The sequence below is a fragment of the Oncorhynchus keta genome, chromosome 10 (genome assembly GCF_023373465.1).
Source record: "Oncorhynchus keta strain PuntledgeMale-10-30-2019 chromosome 10, Oket_V2, whole genome shotgun sequence".
Classification (NCBI taxonomy): Eukaryota; Metazoa; Chordata; class Actinopteri; order Salmoniformes; family Salmonidae; genus Oncorhynchus; species Oncorhynchus keta.
Window position 1 is genome coordinate 64,733,755 of NC_068430.1, and position 17,583 is coordinate 64,751,337.

The window sequence follows — 17,583 nt, forward strand, 5'->3', positions numbered from 1 at the left end:
CCTCTTTGCTTGACATCATGGGAAAATCAAAAGAAATCAGCCAAGACGTTAGAAAAAAATGGTAAACCACAAGTTTGGTTCATCCTTGGGAGCAATTTCCAAACGCCTGAAGGTACCACATTCATCTGTACAAACAAAAGTACGCAAGTATAAACACCATGGGACCACGCAGCCGTCGTACCGCTCAGGAAGGAGACGTGTTCTGTCTCCTAGAGATGAATGTACTTTGGTGTGAAAAATACAAATCAATCCCAGAACAACAGCAAAGGACCGTTTGAAGATGCTGGAGGAAACAGGTACAAAAGTATCTATATCCACAGTAAAATGAGTCCTATACCTATATCATACCTGAAAGGCCACTCAACAGGGACGAAACCACTGCTACAAACCACCATAAAAAAGCCAGACTACGGTTTGCAACTGCACATGAGGGCAAATATTGTACTTTTTGTAGAAATGTCCTCTGGTCTGATGAAACAAAAATAGAACTGTTTGGCAATAATGAACATCGTTATGTTTGGAGGAAAATGGGGGATGCTTGCAAGCCGAAGAACACCATCCCAACCGTGAAGCACGGGTGTCCTTCACAAAATAGATGGCATCATAAGGGTGGAAAATTATGTGGACATATTGAAGCAACATCACCAGAAAATAGATGTGGTGGCAGCTGCAGAGAAGTATTTGACTTTAGAATATATATATATTACTTCAGAAGAGTTACAGGGTGTGTTGAGTGGTGGTGTTCCGTCCTCCCAGGCTGTTGGCATGGTACAGGAGTTGATAGGGTAGTGGAATGGCGTCTTGGGGTTTTAATGAGTCTAGGATTCGTGTGAAGGATGTTTTTTTTGTTTTACAAAGTATCATGTATTTATATTATCGTCCAGTTGGAGGCGATAATGCAGCATATCGGAAGCCACCCGCCGTTACACTCAGAAGAAGAAGATGTGGTGTACGCTTTATCTTGGCAAATTAGAAAATGCTCACTGACAGGGATGTAAACGAATGTGTGCAAAACATTTGAGAGAAATTAGCTTTTTGTGCGTATGGAACATTTCTGGGATCGTTTGTTTTAGCTCATGAAACATGGGACTAACACTGTTACGTTTATATTTTTGTTGAATGTTATAAGCGTTATTGGACTGTTTTGAATCGTGTATTTCGCTATTGTTGCGTGTCATGTGTATTAAAACGTTGTCGCATGAGTCTACTTCCGGTGCATTTTTTCGGGTCTGTTTATACGTGTGCTACAAGTAGAAAAATGGCCTCCGACAAGCAAAATGAAGGGAAAATATTACCTATGGACGAGAATAAAGAAAATGCAACGGAAGATGGAATAGGACTAGAGAGTATCCTTTCTAAAGCTATACAGCTGACACGGGACCAATATTTGATTTAGCGACACCAGTATGTTTTGGTCGAGGTGGGCTTCCATAACTAACGTTTCGTCTGCTAACGTAATGTCAGAAGGCTAGCGCTAAGTGTCATTAGAAAAGCGGTTTACAGATGTCATTAGAATATTGCTACAATCATGTGTATTTAAGTAAATTAACATTGTCAACTTGCTACATCCATCACATAATTCAAATCCACTGCTGAAGTATAGCTACTGTGGCTTTTCTAATTCTTCACTGTGTATGTAGCTAACTTTAGGTTCCAGTGTGAATGTAGTAGACTGGCCCTTAACGCATACTTGCAGTTCTCCAGATCATCAAGGATTCCCAGCAACAACATGGCTTGCGACACGGGGATTATCAAAGATACAGGTGAGATGGAGGACTGGACTATGGCAGTGAATGGGTGTTTGACAACCAGATCATACCTTATGGTTGGCTCATAGTTTCACACTAAAAATCATCCATGTCTTTCTCTCTGTCCTAGGGGATACTGCTCACGGCGCTTGCGTCGTCTGCGCAAGACCCTGGGCTTCAAGTGCGGCAACAGGCACAAGTTCACTGGGAAGAAAGTGACTGTCGAGATGCTTTCTGACAACCGGTACAATGACAACAGGTAATAGTACCCGATCCCATTCTTACAACAGTATTAAAGTACAACTGTATTTACAATCCAAATACTTAATGCATGATACCTGCCAGCAACCATCATTCTGTTCTAGAACTACAATCAAAATACTCATCATGCATGGAGTGCCCAGAGAGGCAACAAAATAGCGGCCCGCACAAGTTGGCCCAAGTCCCTTGAATACAACAAATTCCATTCCCCTTTTAGGTATCTACTGCTGGTACTGATGGAGGCTGAGAGGGCGTGGAGCTATGCCATGCAGCTGAAGCAGGAGGCCAACACAGAGCCCCGCAAGCGCTTCCACCTGCTGTCCCGCCTGCGGAAGGCCGCCAAACACGGAGAGAGGCTGGAGAAGCTGTGTGAGAGCCCTCGTGTGGATGCCAAGACCAAACTGGAAGCACAGGTAGAGTAATTCCCTGACCTGGAGAGTCCGTGACTTTCCCTATTGTTTCACCTTCATTTATTTCAACATGGGGTTCAAATGCTGTTGAAGTGAAGTAACAATTTAACTGAAACTAATATTTGAAGACAGATATTTATCAGTTGAGGAACCAACATTATGGCAGCTGGGTGAGTCCATGGCAGCTGGGCATGTCCTGGAGGAAAGGGCACTTCACTTCTGTCTTTCTAACCCAGCCAGAAATAGCTGCTGATGACCTCTGAATTAATAATAATGAATGCAACTTGTCTGCAGGCCTACACCTCCTACCTGAGTGGCATGGTGCGCTTTGAGCTGCAGGAGTGGAAGGCTGCCACGGAGGCCTTCAACAAGTGCAAGTGAGTCTGACCCCACTCTACTACCGAAATGCCTAAAGTGTGGCCACTTTTGTTTGCTGAGCTTTTGATGGAGAGTATTACGATCGTCATTTCACATGGGGCAAATGAGGCTTTAAGGCTACATTGTTTGTTGACAGATGTCAAGTTGTCTGATGTTAACGAGCAGCACCTAAGTGTAGGCGTATGCTTAACATATCCAAACGCATTCAGCATACAGCTGTATTCCCGGACCACCACCTTGCTACTTGTGAACTATAGAAAATTCCATGTAACTGTATTGTAACCCCCCTCAGGACAATCTATGAGAAGCTGGCCAGTGCCTTTACTGAGGAGCTGGCAGTGCTGTATCACCAGCGTGTGGAGGAGATCTCGCCCAACATCCGCTACTGTGCTTACAACATCGGTAGGCGACACACACAGCCCGTCGCTCACATTGACAGTGGATTGCACTTTTCATAAGCATTCACACATGCACACATCTGTGCGTTCTACAGCTTCTCTTTCCCACACCCTCACCCTCGCACCGAACACGCACCCACACACAACCCGTTCCCGTTCAGTTGACTGGTAGTGAACAATCCTACTCCCTTCTGACCCCAGGTGACCAGAACGCCATGAATGAGCTGATGCAGATGAGGCTCAGTGCAGGAGGAGGAGGAGGCATGATGGCTGAGAAACTAGAGGTCAGTGTGTGTGGTCCCTCTCACTGTAAAACACATAGTAACAACTACTTTACTACTGGAGAGTATGGCCATAAATCTATGTTTTACTCTTTAGTGTAGAGAAAATCCCTTTGTTCCATTGGCAATGTATTGGGTCTGTGTTCTATCTTTTTCAGTAGTAGGCTAGTGTGGATGTTGGAACAGACCTGTCTTATGTTGCATACTGTTGAATGGTTGTGGTATTGTTCCAGGCCCTGATCACACAGACGAGAGCCAAGCAGGCAGCCACCATGAGCGAGGTGGAGTGGCGAGGCCGAACGGTGCCCGTCAAGATCGACAAGGCCCGCATCTTCCTGCTGGGCCTGGGAGACAACGAGGCCGCCATCGCCCAGGTCAGTGACCCTACCAGGGGACTAGTCATGTTTTCACGGTACTGAGCCAAGCAGAACTTGACTGGGCTGGCCTGGGTTTCGCATCCTCCGCAGTTGCTAGAACTGTGAAAAGAAAATGTCAGAGCCGGCACAGTACGGGACAGGTCAGAATGATGGTGTTAAAAGCAGGGCTTGACATTAACGCTTGTCCGGGACAACCAACAACAAAAAGTCGGACAAGCAGAATATAGATTTAAGTTGTCTGACTAGACAAATAAATAATTCACACATCAAAATATCGAACAATTACTCGGGTTAGAAGTAGGTCTTTCCCAATCTCTGCAGAGCACATCGGAGTATAATTATTGCATTGACAGGCATGAGCAGTCTTTCAATCACCTGCGGTTGCAAGCTCCACTTTTGAGATCACCCTGTGCATATTTGTTTGTTCCAGCACACAGGGTTTGTACTGTCATCAGATGTGTACATTACCTGTGCCAGTGGGCTGTTGCCCGAGAGAGACATTGCAACAGCAGCAGGTAGCCTTTTAAAATAATGAGAGACGACAGACTAACCAGATGTCCAGTTTAAAACATATTGTATAGTCGTCTTGGTAGTTAACTATTTAGCTATTAGCATGTGTTAGTGTCATGTCCCAAACCTTCCACCAGCGCCCTGGTGAATAACTTGTTACATGGCCTTGTGAGCGTTCATCAACTGCGTAGTTGTTGAGCGGCTGAGTTAATACACCAATGCTGCATACACCGGTTGCAAAAGCCGTCTCTTTGGGAGCTGAGACGTAAATCTGACACTGTTGGAAAGCTGCGGTTTCCGCTCTATTCAATATTGGCCAGGTAATTCTGACATCTGTCAGAATGTGTATGAACCCTGAATAAACCAACTATCTTCTTTGAAAGTGTTTCTTTGCTTCTTACAACATGCATATCAGTCACCTATTTTGGCCTATGGTGGTACAGGCTTTTTATTTGGGGGGCAAATAACTTGAGCTTTCAGACAAGTAAAGAATCTGTCCCACTTGTCCTAACTGTTGGTGAACTAGGGGGCCAGTGAACAGGGGTTTAGTGGTGCAGCCTAGCCAGTGCTGGGTTTCTCTAGCGGTATCGAGCTGTTATCAACCAGCCTGTAGGGAGAGGGTATCCTCAAGGCAGGTCAGGAGTCCAACGGTGGCAATCCTCACATGTAGTTCACCTTGGGTCTCAGTAGGTGGCGTTCGCTCCACTACAGCTCTCTGACATGTGTCTATTGTCAGAATCTTCTTACCTTCCCTGTTGGGCTTCCTGTAGGCCTACCTCTCCATCCCTACGGCCACACCCGTCACACCCACCTGCACTAGGCTCTGGCATGCTGCCACTCGTGCTGTCAAACTGCATTCTCTGCATAGCAAGCCACACACTCACATGGCTACACCCATCAGCCCTAGTCTCTATGGACAGACTAGCATCGGAGCTAAATGGTTATCAGTTTGGGAGTGGGATTATCGTTTGTGTTAGATGTAGCAGAGCATTACATGTAATTTTGCTTACACTTTTGAAGTAAGGCTGAATTTGGGTCTGGTCAGAAATTCCCCTCATACCTGTCCTCAACCGTCTGTATCCAAATGTGCTTTTTGAGTTGAGGGCTAACAGTTTATGCACTTCAGTCCTTAATTGATATGTCAGTCAATGATTCTGTTACGTTTATGGAAGGTACCATTTGATGTGGGGAACACAAGGGTTCAGAAACAGTTGGACCATAATACCTTTCCCCCTATGGCTGCCTCTACTTCTACACTCCCCTGTATCTACCTCAGTTGTCTAAAGTTATGGCCCATTTTTATACAGAGCGATTGGTTATGTCTGCTATACCAATCACAACCCTCCTTTTACTTGTGTCGTTGTACATCCTGCAAATCACCAGTAGAACATGATCATTTTGAATCCATTTTCACATTCACTTTGTTGGGTATGCTTACGAACTCTAAAAGAAGCAGAGTTCCCACTCTGGAACTCTGGTATGCCTGTAGAGTATATTATGTTCAACAATTATATAGAAAATCAAAACATTTCAATATTCATGTTTATATATATTTCAATATTCATAAAGGTATGACCATTAAAATACTACTCTTATTACAGAGCAAGCCATAAAGCTTCATTTGACGTACATTTTTGCTTTGTACCTCATAAATGAAACTTTATGGAATCTTAAAAGGAGGCCTAGGTAAGGTCAATATGGCAATTTTAATTATTTCACATTTTATATTTCACATTTGTCTGTCAACAATCATTCATCCATAGGACTTCTGTGGATTACATTTAGTAAAAATCCCCCAAATCATGTTTTTTTTTTTTTGTCATCTGGGTTTCGCGTGGGATCCCTCAACCATTCCAACGGAACTGCCATTTAAGGCCATGCACAATCCCTAGGGGACATACTGAAGAGGGATGCACCATCCCTCCTTCTTTCTCTCCCTCTATGAAAAGCACAGAAGATACCAGACTGGTTCTCCCAGTCCTGTTAGGGGCTAGGCGTTGCCAGGGTGGTGGCACGAGTGAATGTCTCACCACAATACACCCTCCCCACATGCTGCATGGGTAGGAGTGAATGTTACTTCATAGTCTGCCCAAAACCAATTTGTGTTAAAGGGCAACTCTCATAAATGTTCAGCCTCATTTTCATTATCTCCAGCACAATACCGTTGTTTACATATGTGAAAATGGTGCATTTCTACGTTTTGTCGAACAATATATAATGTCATTGGGTAGAACGTCTTAACATTATCAAACGTTTCATTTTCAAACACTGATTTTCAAACACAGATTAGTGATGTGGGGAGCAAGAAAATACCATCTCTCTGGCTAGAAACTCGTTGCAGGTTTTAAATGTATATATATTTTTTTTATCCTAACTTGTGATGTCACAAGATAGGTTTCCATCCAATTGGTGACAGATTTTGATGCGGATATTCCAAAATCCACAAAACTGACTTTCAAAAATCAGTGTGTGATGACGTAGTGCACACAATGTACTAAAAGTTCATGTACTTAAAAAAAATACTTTTCAATGTGTTTCCAACGCGTTTTCAACTCCATAGTTTTGTCACAAACTGTTGCGTTAAATAGCAAATGTCCCTACTCTGGTCAGATACAGTGCGTAGGGCTGGGCGTTATCCAGATTTCCACAACAAACAGTCCTACTGTTTCTGTACCATACTGGGGTATACGGTCTTCACGCAAGTGCACACAAGGGGTGATATATAATGTTTTAAGTAGTTATACATTTTTTGCACACACAACAATTTAGGCAACCGAGATCTTGATCATGGAAAGGATTTAAATGTCTCTGCTGTAACCAAGAAGCTTGATCTTGACTTCTCGCCACTAGATGTCAAGTTGGCAAACCAAATGCATAGCTGAAGCCCGTAGCTGGATATCATTTATTTGGCACGTATTCAATATGTAGTTATTATTATAAGCATTGGCGTAGCATGCACCCTCGTACATAAAAAACATTTAAACAATGTGGGTGCGTGCTAAGCCACTGTTTATAACGAAATCTAAGATGTGTCAAATGATATCCAGCTAAGGGCTCCAACTATACATTTGGTTTGCTTATTATTCTTTTTAAATGCTATTCGAATACCGCCAAAGCCTAACAGTGCGGGTAGGCTACTTAACATAATGCCGCTATTAAGAGCGAGGAATATCTTTTATTGTCAAACGGCAGTCAAGCATCGATCAGCATGTCACCAGAATAAGACCCTCGATATTTATTGGAAAGGAGCATCAAGATCACCGTGCACTTTCACCACCCTGTGAAGTTCATCATAAATGATTTCATTTGTAGCCTAGCCTACTAAACTGCATTGTTTCCCGGAGTTGTAGTGGGAGGACGACTCCAATATGATTATAATGTCTATTTGTGCTATAAGGAGTTTCCACCACCATTTCTCGAATAATTCATCTTAAAAAACACAAATATTCCACCATGTCGAATGAACTTTGTCTTTCGGCATTTATAAAATTGTACTGTAACCATCGGTTTCCATCACAGCTGTTGTGATTTTTACAAATTTTATATACATTATTTTACTCGCATTTCTGGATGGAAACGTGCTTAATGATAAACATTTTCTTTAGGACGTTTTTATATTTTTAACCACAGATCATATAAATGTGCCGTTTTCAAGTATGTAGACACTGGTATGGTGCTGGAGATTATGCATTTGAGTTTTTTTTTTTTTTTTTAAAGGACAATTCTGCCACTTTTTAAAGTGGAACGCTCCCAAATCATTCCCCACCATGTTTTAGCGCTTTAATGATTGCTTAAGTGTTTTTGTCAACTAAAGAGAAGTCCCTGGCGAATCCTCAGATTTACTTTGTCTCACAAGCATGTACACCAGTTCGTCAGAAGATAAGATGCGGCAAAATAATTTAAGATAGGATGGATTTGTCAGCAGGGGAATATATAACAAACATATTTTATTAGCCATTTTTTATTTAATATGGCCACTGCTAGGACGTTCTAACTAGGACATATGAGTCATTGACGATACTGTAATATTTCTGACTCCCTCATCTTCTCAAATGACTGACATTTTTCATAAACAATATAAATCACAACACTTGGCTGCCTCCCAAACCTACAAGTTAGCCTACTGTAATGTACACAATAAGCCTGTGTTACATCTTGGTGTCATGAACAACCAGGCTTCTCTTTGACATCAGTCCCGAGCTACAGTAACTCTAGGAATTTACCTTTTACAGGAATGTCTACAGCAACCTGCTCTGCTGCGTACGTTTGTCTCTCCCAGTCACAGCCTTAGCCAAGACCTACTTGAGCTTTTACGCTAATATTTACATTTGCATGATTTAATCTGATTCGTACTGTAAGCAAGGCTCCATTTCAGGCAACCATTTCAAGTATGAAAACGTTTGAGTAAAATGCAGCCGTAGCTATTTTCAATGGTATTTCAGCTGTTTTGTTTCATACTGTTTCATATTATCGCACAAAGAAATACGAATCCCATAACCCAGCATCAGTACCCACAGGCATAGGGAAGGTCTCTCTTGCTTATGCCTCGTGTCCTCTATCCTCATGTCCTTCTCAATACCCATTGGAGGAGAAGGTCAGGGGAGGTATCTATGGAATAATGAATTCATATTCTGTGTCATATTCATACTGGATCACCATTTGTCACCCACAGGCAGCCAATGAGGAGACCAAGGAACGTCTGTACGAGACCCTACTAGCCGAGTGCAGAGACACCATCCAGGCTGTGAGAGAGGAGCTGAAGACTGAAGCGGTAAGTATGACTGACTGACTGACTGACACTGAAAAAGTTAGACATGACAGTTAGGGTTACGAACTGACCGGGGTTCACGTTGATACTTGGCTTTACGGACCTGACGTAGTGAAGTTCATAGGATAAACAGTAACGTGAGTAGTAGTGACAAAGTCTGGTACAGTCCTTGACCCGATCTGTTTATGGGTAAATGCTCCCTGACTGTTCCTCTGCAGAAGCAGCGAGAGAGATCTGATGAAGCCAGTGGCAAGGTGTCCAACCTGCAGTTCCTGCACAGGTAAGAGAGGTCATTCTGTCTGTCTGACATTTGTCAGAGGATGCAAGACGCATGGTGACCCCTATCTCCTCCCCGCATCCTCAACCGTATTAGAGGAGAAGGTCCGAGGTCCCTCTCCTCAGACTGTCTTCTCCGATGCATTTTGATTTGAGAAATGCAAGCAAATATGAATTAAGAGCCTATCTGTACATGGAATCAGTCTTTGACCTGTGTTTGTTCCCCTCCCCATAGCTACCTGACCTACATCAAGCTGTGGACGGTGGTGAAGAGGAACGAGAGCATGGCCCACATGCTGCAGGCCAAGCTGAAGGAGCCGCAGACGGACGAGAACAAACGGGGCCCTCGCCCCCAGGACCTCATCCGCCTATACGACATCATCCTCCAGGTACAAACACACACCTGGGTCATGTACAGTAGCCATGAAATGGAAGACACCTGAGTAAAACAGGGCGATGCTACCTGAGGTTGTCCAATAAACTGTTTTTATTTTTCTGTTAAAATGTTTTGCTGTTGTGCGCACTAATGAATACACCTTTGATAACACAACACCATGTCACATTACATTGTCATCTCTGGCACATTCCCAATGTCTGTGTCCTTGTTATCTCATAATGTTACAGTAATTGATAGTGAAACTGAATGGTTTGATATTTTCCTGCTTCATAACCACAAAACACCCAAACCACTCTATTTACTCAGCATACCCAGGATCAAGTCCAAGAACTATACTGAACAAAAATATAAACGCAACACGGAAAGTGTTGGTTTCATGAGCTGAAATAAAAGATCCCAGAAATGTTCCACAGGCACAAAGCTTATTTCTCTCAAATTTTTAGGACAAGTTTGCTTACATCCCTATTAGTGAGCATTTCTCCTTTGCCAAGATAATCCATTCACCCAACAGGTGTGCAGATCAAGAAGCTGATTAAACAGCATGATCATTATACAGGTACACCTTGTTCTGGGGACAATAAAAGCCACTTTAAAATGAGCAGTTTTGTCACGTGACACAATGCCACAGATGTCTCAGGTTTTGAGGGAGCGCACAATTGGCATACTGACTGCAGGAATGTCCGCCATTCAACCCTAATGTTAAGCCCGTAGAAATAGGATGTTTCTTTCTGACTCACTCTATTTCTATGGTTAAGCCTCTACCAGTGAGTCAGCTTATCCTTGTTGATGTTGCCTCATGACTGTTTCTACAGAGTCTGGCTGAGCTGTCCACCCTGCAGGGGCTGGAGGAAGATCACACCTTCCAGAAGGAGGTGGCCCTCAAGATGCTGGTCTACAAGGCCTACAGGTCAGAGCTCACACCACGGAGGACTCACACACACACACTCCCACAGGTGTTTCTTCATAGCCTTGATGTATACTCTAGTAAAGAAATGGCGCAAATTTACATGCATACATACACGCACGCACAGTTGCTGGCATAACCCCTGCTGTTCAAGTGTTTCTGAGCCGCCTCTGCCAGAACAGAAACATACACAGTCACTAACATCCCCCTCTCTCTCCCCCAGGTGTTTCTTCATAGCCCAGTCGTACGTGCTGGTGAAGAAGTGGAGCGAGGCTCTGGTCCTGTATGAGCGGGTCCTGAAGTACGCCAAGGAGGTCCAGTCCAAGGCTAAGAGCCTCAACAACAGCCTCAAGGTAACAGATACTGACCCCTGACCTATAACCGGTGACCCCCTGACTGTGGCCAGTATGGAAACTTAAATTTTTAACATACAGGTAACTGCCAAAATAAAGGAAACGCCAACATAGTGTCTTAATATTAGAGTCACAACAGCTCCAATGCACCTATGCATGGCATCGATTCTGCAAGTGTCTGGATCTCTATTGGAAGGATGTGACACCGTTCTTCCATGAAATTCCATCATTTGGTGTTTTATTGATGGTGGTGGGAAAACGCTGTCTCAGGTGCCGCTCCAGAAACTCCCATACGTGTTCAACTGGGTTGAGATCTGGTGACGGCCATGACGCATGGTTTACATCGTTTTCATAGAACCATTCAGTAACCACTCGTGCCACTTGGATGGGGCCATTGTCATCCTATGGGGGGCATAGTCATGATAGCCAAAATAATGACCTTCCCAGTATTTTTATACATGACCCTAAGAATAATTAACTCTGTACACCCGCTTTCAATATACTTTGTATCCCTCATTTATTCAAGTGTTTCCATTATTTTGGCAGGTACCTCTACTGTGGGACTGTCTAAAAGTGTCTTTGCCTAATGTATCTGTCTCCCTTGCCTAAAGGATCTGCCTGATGTGCAGGAGCTGATCACAGAGGTCAACGCTGAGAAATACTCGCTTCAGGCGGCGGCCATCTTAGGTGGGTACCTGACTTGCAATGGCAGCCATTTTGTTTCTATAGGGTAATAACCTTACCTGGGTTCACCAACTTTGTATTTGACTTTTCTGCTTGACTTGTCATTGTTGTAACCTGACTGGTGTGCGTTTTATAAGAGCTGAGGTCTCTGGTTTATTTTGCCTGTGTTGTGAAGCTGAGGGTGTGTGTTTGTATTTTAGACACGGAGGATGCTCCTGAAGCACCCTCTCAGCAGAAGGTGAAAGACAACACGGTAAGAACGAACAAAGTTAGCCTCCCACATTAAAAACAAAGTCTCACAGCTAACCACCCCCAATGTGCTTAGCCCTAACTCTAACCTCTCGTGGAAAGATTCTGCCTGTAATTAGAGTGTTTGGGTTTTTTATCACTGGTTATTTGAACAGATCACCATTTCGCAGGTGTTGGCGTCTTTTGAGTTTCGGGAGGGGACATTCAGTCGTAACTTGCAAAGAGAGTGTGGAGCTCCTCGTTCCGCTCCTTGTTCTAGCTTTTATTGATCTCTTAACATTGAGCCAGATCTTTAATCGAGCAGCTCACCAATTAGTTCTGTGTTAACTGACTCCTCGGTACCTCCCAAGTTCCAGCCTTGCCATTTTCTAGACTACTTTCAGATAATGGTGGAGTAAATGAAAAGTGTAGTATGTTAGTTGTGCAGTAGTGAGAGGAAGTGGTGTTGGGAATAGGAGTGTGCCTACCACGGATCATTGCCTTATGTGGGCCAGCCTGCGGGGAAAGAATACTCCCTGACCTGCCTCAGTCAATACAGGACAGGGCTGGAATGCTGCCGAGCAGACTGACAAGGAAGAACGACAATGTTTGGGTGATGGGTGACCGATATCAGGAGGCCTCTGCCAGAGGTACTATATGTCATTGTGTAATCCCACACAGGGTCGGGTTTCACTCTTAAATCTATCATTGAAATGTAATGCTGCTGCTATCATGAGCAGTGTATGTCGACATGGCAGGTATTACGGTTGTTCACTACTGAACCTGGTGCTGGTTCATGAAAAATGACCTCTGCTTTGCATTGGAACCACAGCGTATGTTTTCTGCGAGCTGACAGACGAGCCAAACCTTATGGTTCTAGTCATTTACATTTACCAGTCCCTGCTCTCTCTAATTTGTTTACCCCCCCCCTCCATCCATCCAGCCTCTCTGTGAACGTCTGGATACCTTCCACCTGGACCCCACCCTGGTGGGGAAGCAGCCCAACCTGGTCCAGTTCCCCCCTGACTTCCAGCCCATCCCCTGTAAGCCCCTCTTCTTTGACCTGGCTCTCAACCATGTGGCCTTCCCACCCCTCGAAGACAAGGTGGAGCAGAAGGGCAAGGGCGGCCTGACCGGCTACATCAAGGGCATCTTCGGCTTCGGCAGCTAAATCGAGTCCCAGGCTTCGGTGAGGTCTTCAGGTTGGAAGCAGCCATGGGCCCCCATGATATTGGTAAACGGGCTGAGTGGGTTTCTAGAAAACTTTCTCCACCTGAACTGTGGAAATAATGTCTGTGTCTGGAAATGGTACCCTGTTCCCTTGTGTAGTAGACAACTTGGTCAAAAGTAGTGGACTGCATAGGGTATAGAGCGCCATTTTGAAAGCTACCAGTTTGAGACTTCCATGTTCTAGAGGTTTCCAGGCCTTGTGTTTGTTCCCTTCAACAACCCCCAACACACTTTACAGAGGGAAACAAACCCAATTGACTTTTCTTTTTTTTACTCTTAAAAGCGCCTTGATGTACTCAGTCTCGATGTCAGTATACAGGAGGGAGGGAGAGGAAGTGTTGTATCAATCACTATCAAAAAGGACAAACTGTATAAATGCAGGCACACAGGGTAAATCCGCGACCAAGCCGTGATGTCTCATAACACGTTCATTTCGTTCATTCATACTGTCTAAATTCTGTCACCTCTGTATTGCCTCAACTGTCTTATGACTGTAATATCTAGATTGTGAGACAAGTTCTTAATATAGAGAATAATATATCCGCCTGTCTTGTCCTGCACGCCGTTGTGGCACCAATACATCTCTGCATGGTTGACAGTTAACGACTAGACCTCAGGATTGAAATGGTCCTGTTAATTTCCTTATACAACAATGGGGTTCAGTGGCCAATAACTTTATATTCGGTCCAGGAAAGGACTCTATAACGTGTTTATATTCTCTAATGACATGACTTTTTAAAACATTTTATGTAAGTTCTGTGCGTGACAAAAGACAGAATGACCTTTGAGGTCAAAGGGGACTGCTTAGGATTCAGTTTGGCCTCACCCCCCGAAAGTCTAGGAGGCAGCGTTCATGAACTTCTGTCCAAAGCAACCCTAGTATGTCTAGAAATATTGTTTTAGTACACACTACTTCATTGTATCAGTTGGCTCCTATTCCAACAGGTTTTAAATGGGAGGGAGCGGCACCCTTTTTGAGTGGCTAACACCTCTTCCGCTTTTCCAGTACCAAAGCCAGTTCTGTAATCAAGAGCCTTTCGCTATTCAATGGACCTCCTATTTGCATTTGTCTATGATGACAAACCGTGTTCTACAGGTTGTCAATTTACCTTCTGTCCTCTCTTCAATCTAACTCTTTGTTTTCTCTTTAATTCGGGGTTATATAAGTCTTGTACTTTTTTAAATTTCAATTCATTTTTTTAGTTTCTCAATGTTGTCATGTATTAATAAACAGGATTTGGGTGATGATGCGTGTTGGAATGGATTCACGCATCATCACCCAAGATGCCTGAAAAATGAATTCTGTAAACATGATTTGAAACTGAAGTGGAGTATTGAAAGAGAAAATTGTGAAATGGATGATGAAATGGATCGTTTTCTGGCTTCTAATTTTAAAAAACGAGACATTTGCGGCAAACATGACCAGAGTTTGTCCTTTTTTCACTCATGCCTAACTTCTCTTGAACGTTTCAAGATGTTATATCTTGTCTTTTTGTCATTTTCACTCACTTTTTAGTTTGACTGATACCTACTTTATACTGTAGCTTAGATTCAATTGACAACCTCAATCACACAGACTTTATAAGGCTGCTGTTTTTATCATTAATACTGCACGAGGGGGTGTGTTTTATGGCCGATATACCACGGAATAAGGCTGTTAGGCACATCACGGAGTGCCTGGATACAATTGGATACAAGCCGTGGTATATCGGCCATAAACCACAAACCCCCGAGGTGCCTTATTGCTATAAATTGGTTACCAACTTAATTAGAGCAGTAAATGTTTTGTCATACTCGTTGTATACGGTCTGATATACCACGGCTGTCAGCCAATCAGCATTTGGGGCTTGAACCACCCAGTTTTATAGAAGTGCTTTTGTCACTCCTACAGAAGCCTATTAGTGTAGTTTCATGATCATAGGCTCTTGTGTCAGGTGTGGGTGTGGGTGTGTGAGCAGCATGAGATGCCTGTGTTGGGTGTGTGTTTTTGTCCCAGGCAGGTGTACAGGTGCTACATGTGAACAACTTTCAAAGCTAATCAGCCTCCTCCCACCACCTAACGATTTTTCCTTGATCCCTTATCGGTAACCAACAGCTGGACTCTCATCACAAGCCGGTATGTGCCTTGGACCATGCACACTTCAGACACCATGAAATGCATTCTAACCTCGTGGTATGGGTCATTTTGTGTGTTTGATACTAGCTCACGATCAGGAGTCATCATCAGTATTATGATGTACTGTTTGGTGAATCACTTTCCTTCTACTGTATACATCTATACAGGGTTATGTACGTCTATATAAAATGGCTAATCACTATCCTACTGTGCGTTAAATTAGTTCATGGCACACCCCCGTATTAGGCTACATGTATTACACCATCGCTAAATTACACCCCTGTATACACAATCACACACACACCTCTGTTTATTGTTTTCCCATGCACTCTTACTGCAAAAGTGTTGCCATAGGAACCTTGAGGTTGGCAGTTCCTCCAAGTTTCACCCATCTCTTGTGTTCCTTGTACTCCACCCAAACACCTACACGGTATGACGGCGTGACAACAGAGTTTTCCTAACGGTTATGACAAGGTCATGTGAGATGTGGTATGGCATCCATAAAAGGAAATTGACAACCCTGTCCATTGATAAAAGCAGCAATATTTTCCCCTCATGGCTATTCTTGAGGAAGGCTAATGTTGAGGGCATTACCAAAACACCTCAGGTTACACCTGAATTAGCAAAAACAGTGCCGGTTATAATCAATTAATAGGCAAATAATAGCCTGGTTAAACCGAACTGAACATGTGACATCAGGTAAAACAATGGTCAGCACAATGTTCAGTCTAGTTCAACCAGGCTATAGGCAAATCATTCCTTAATGGTCCCAGTTGCTGTTTATGACATGAGTAAAGTAATTTTATTTGGTTGTACATAAGTCGATACTTTACAAAAATATAAACGCAACATGTAAAGTGTTGGTCCCATGTTTAATGAGTTAAAATAAAATATCCCAGAAATGTTCCATGCTGACTACCAGCTTATTTTTCTCAAATGTTGTGCTCAAATTTGTTAACATCCCTGTTTGTGAGTATTTCTCCTTTGCCAAGATAATTCATCCATCTGATAGGTGTGGCATATCAAGAAGCTGATTAAACAGCTTGATCATTACACAGGTGCACCTTGTGCTGGGGACAAAAGGCCACTTTAAAATGTGCAGTTTTGTCACACAACACAATGCCACAGATGTTTTTGAGGGAGTGTGTAATTTGCATGCTGATTGCAGGTATGTCCACCAGAGCTGTTGCCAGAGAATTGAATGTACATTTTTCTACCATAAGCCGCCTCCAATGTTGTTTTTGAGAATTTGGCAGTAAGTACAACCGGCCTCACAACCGCAGACCACGAGTAACCACGCCAGCCCAGGACCTTCACATCCAGCTTCTTTACCTGCGGATTGTATGAGACCAGCCACCCGGACAGCTGATGAAACTGGGGAGTCTTTCTGTCTGTAATAAATTCCTTTTGGGGGAAAGAATCATTCTGATTCGCTGGGCTTGGCTTCCCAGTGGGTGGGCTTATGCCTTCCCAGGCCCACCCATGGCTGCGCCTCTGCCCAGTCATGGGAAATCCATAGATTAGGGCCTAATTAATTGACTGATTACCTTATATGAACTGTAACTCAATAAAAGCGTTGAAATTTTTACATGTTACATTTATATTTTTTCAGTATAACATTTTAAAACTGTTTAGATAAAATCTAAGGAAAATCAAACATTCAATAAATCAAAAGTTCAGTAAATAATAGTTAACTAAATCAAATAATCAAGGCAAACTAGGCAGATTAAACAAAAATCAAACGGCCGTCAAAAGAAATGGGGTAAATAATCTATCAACAATAAATAAACAAATCTGACTGTCCTTTCGCGGTATGGCATGAGTAACGGAACAATGAAGGGGATGTGGCAGCAAAAAACAGCATTAATAAATTGTTGACAGCCTGTATGCCCTCCCAACTAGTACCTTCAAAATGATTCCGCAATTATCATTTATTCAAAAAACACTATTTCCATCACTAGTTGTCGCAATAAAAAAAGACAAATCCGCCCCTGTCAAACAGATAAAACATTGTCTATCTTTAGAACATTTCTCCTACAGCTGCCTTATCCATTACGTTTTTTTGTTGTTGCAAAATTGCTATTGTCGAATAAACCTGAGTCAATGGAAACCTGCCTACTTTTGGATTTTCTCTAGTCTGGCGGTCAATGGGATGCTGGTCAGAAAAGTCCCTTTACTCTCACTTTACTCTCACTTACAAACTTGTATGAGAACCATAAATATGAATACAAATGTTAAATGATGAGCCTAGTTTAGCCAAGGAG

At 43.1% G+C, this 17,583-nt stretch overlaps 1 protein-coding gene across 1 annotated transcript; it reads left to right on the plus strand.

Annotated features, from left to right (window-relative positions):
* Window positions 1-947: 947 nt before the first annotated feature.
* On the plus strand, window positions 948-14,625 carry LOC118389210 (signal recognition particle subunit SRP68-like). The gene is made up of 16 exons (XM_035779050.2): window positions 948-1,346; window positions 1,697-1,763; window positions 1,879-2,007; window positions 2,227-2,422; window positions 2,714-2,796; window positions 3,090-3,199; window positions 3,397-3,479; window positions 3,710-3,850; window positions 9,036-9,134; window positions 9,350-9,411; window positions 9,643-9,796; window positions 10,617-10,711; window positions 10,932-11,061; window positions 11,673-11,748; window positions 11,946-11,998; window positions 12,917-14,625. Exons 1-16 carry the CDS (start codon window positions 1,199-1,201, stop codon window positions 13,142-13,144), a joined length of 1,854 nt encoding a protein of 617 aa, XP_035634943.1. The 5' UTR covers window positions 948-1,198; the 3' UTR covers window positions 13,145-14,625.
* Window positions 14,626-17,583: the final 2,958 nt, after the last annotated feature.

Excerpts from the sequence above, each read along its gene's own strand:
- LOC118389210 (XM_035779050.2), top strand. The coding sequence starts at position 1,199 with ATGAGTCTACTTCCGGTGCATTTTTTCGGGTCTGTTTATACGTGTGCT. Across the intron at positions 2,797-3,089 it reads GAGGCCTTCAACAAGTGCAA|GACAATCTATGAGAAGCTGG; the intron begins GTGAGTCTGACC and ends AACCCCCCTCAG. Across the intron at positions 11,749-11,945 it reads TCAGGCGGCGGCCATCTTAG|ACACGGAGGATGCTCCTGAA; the intron begins GTGGGTACCTGA and ends TTTGTATTTTAG.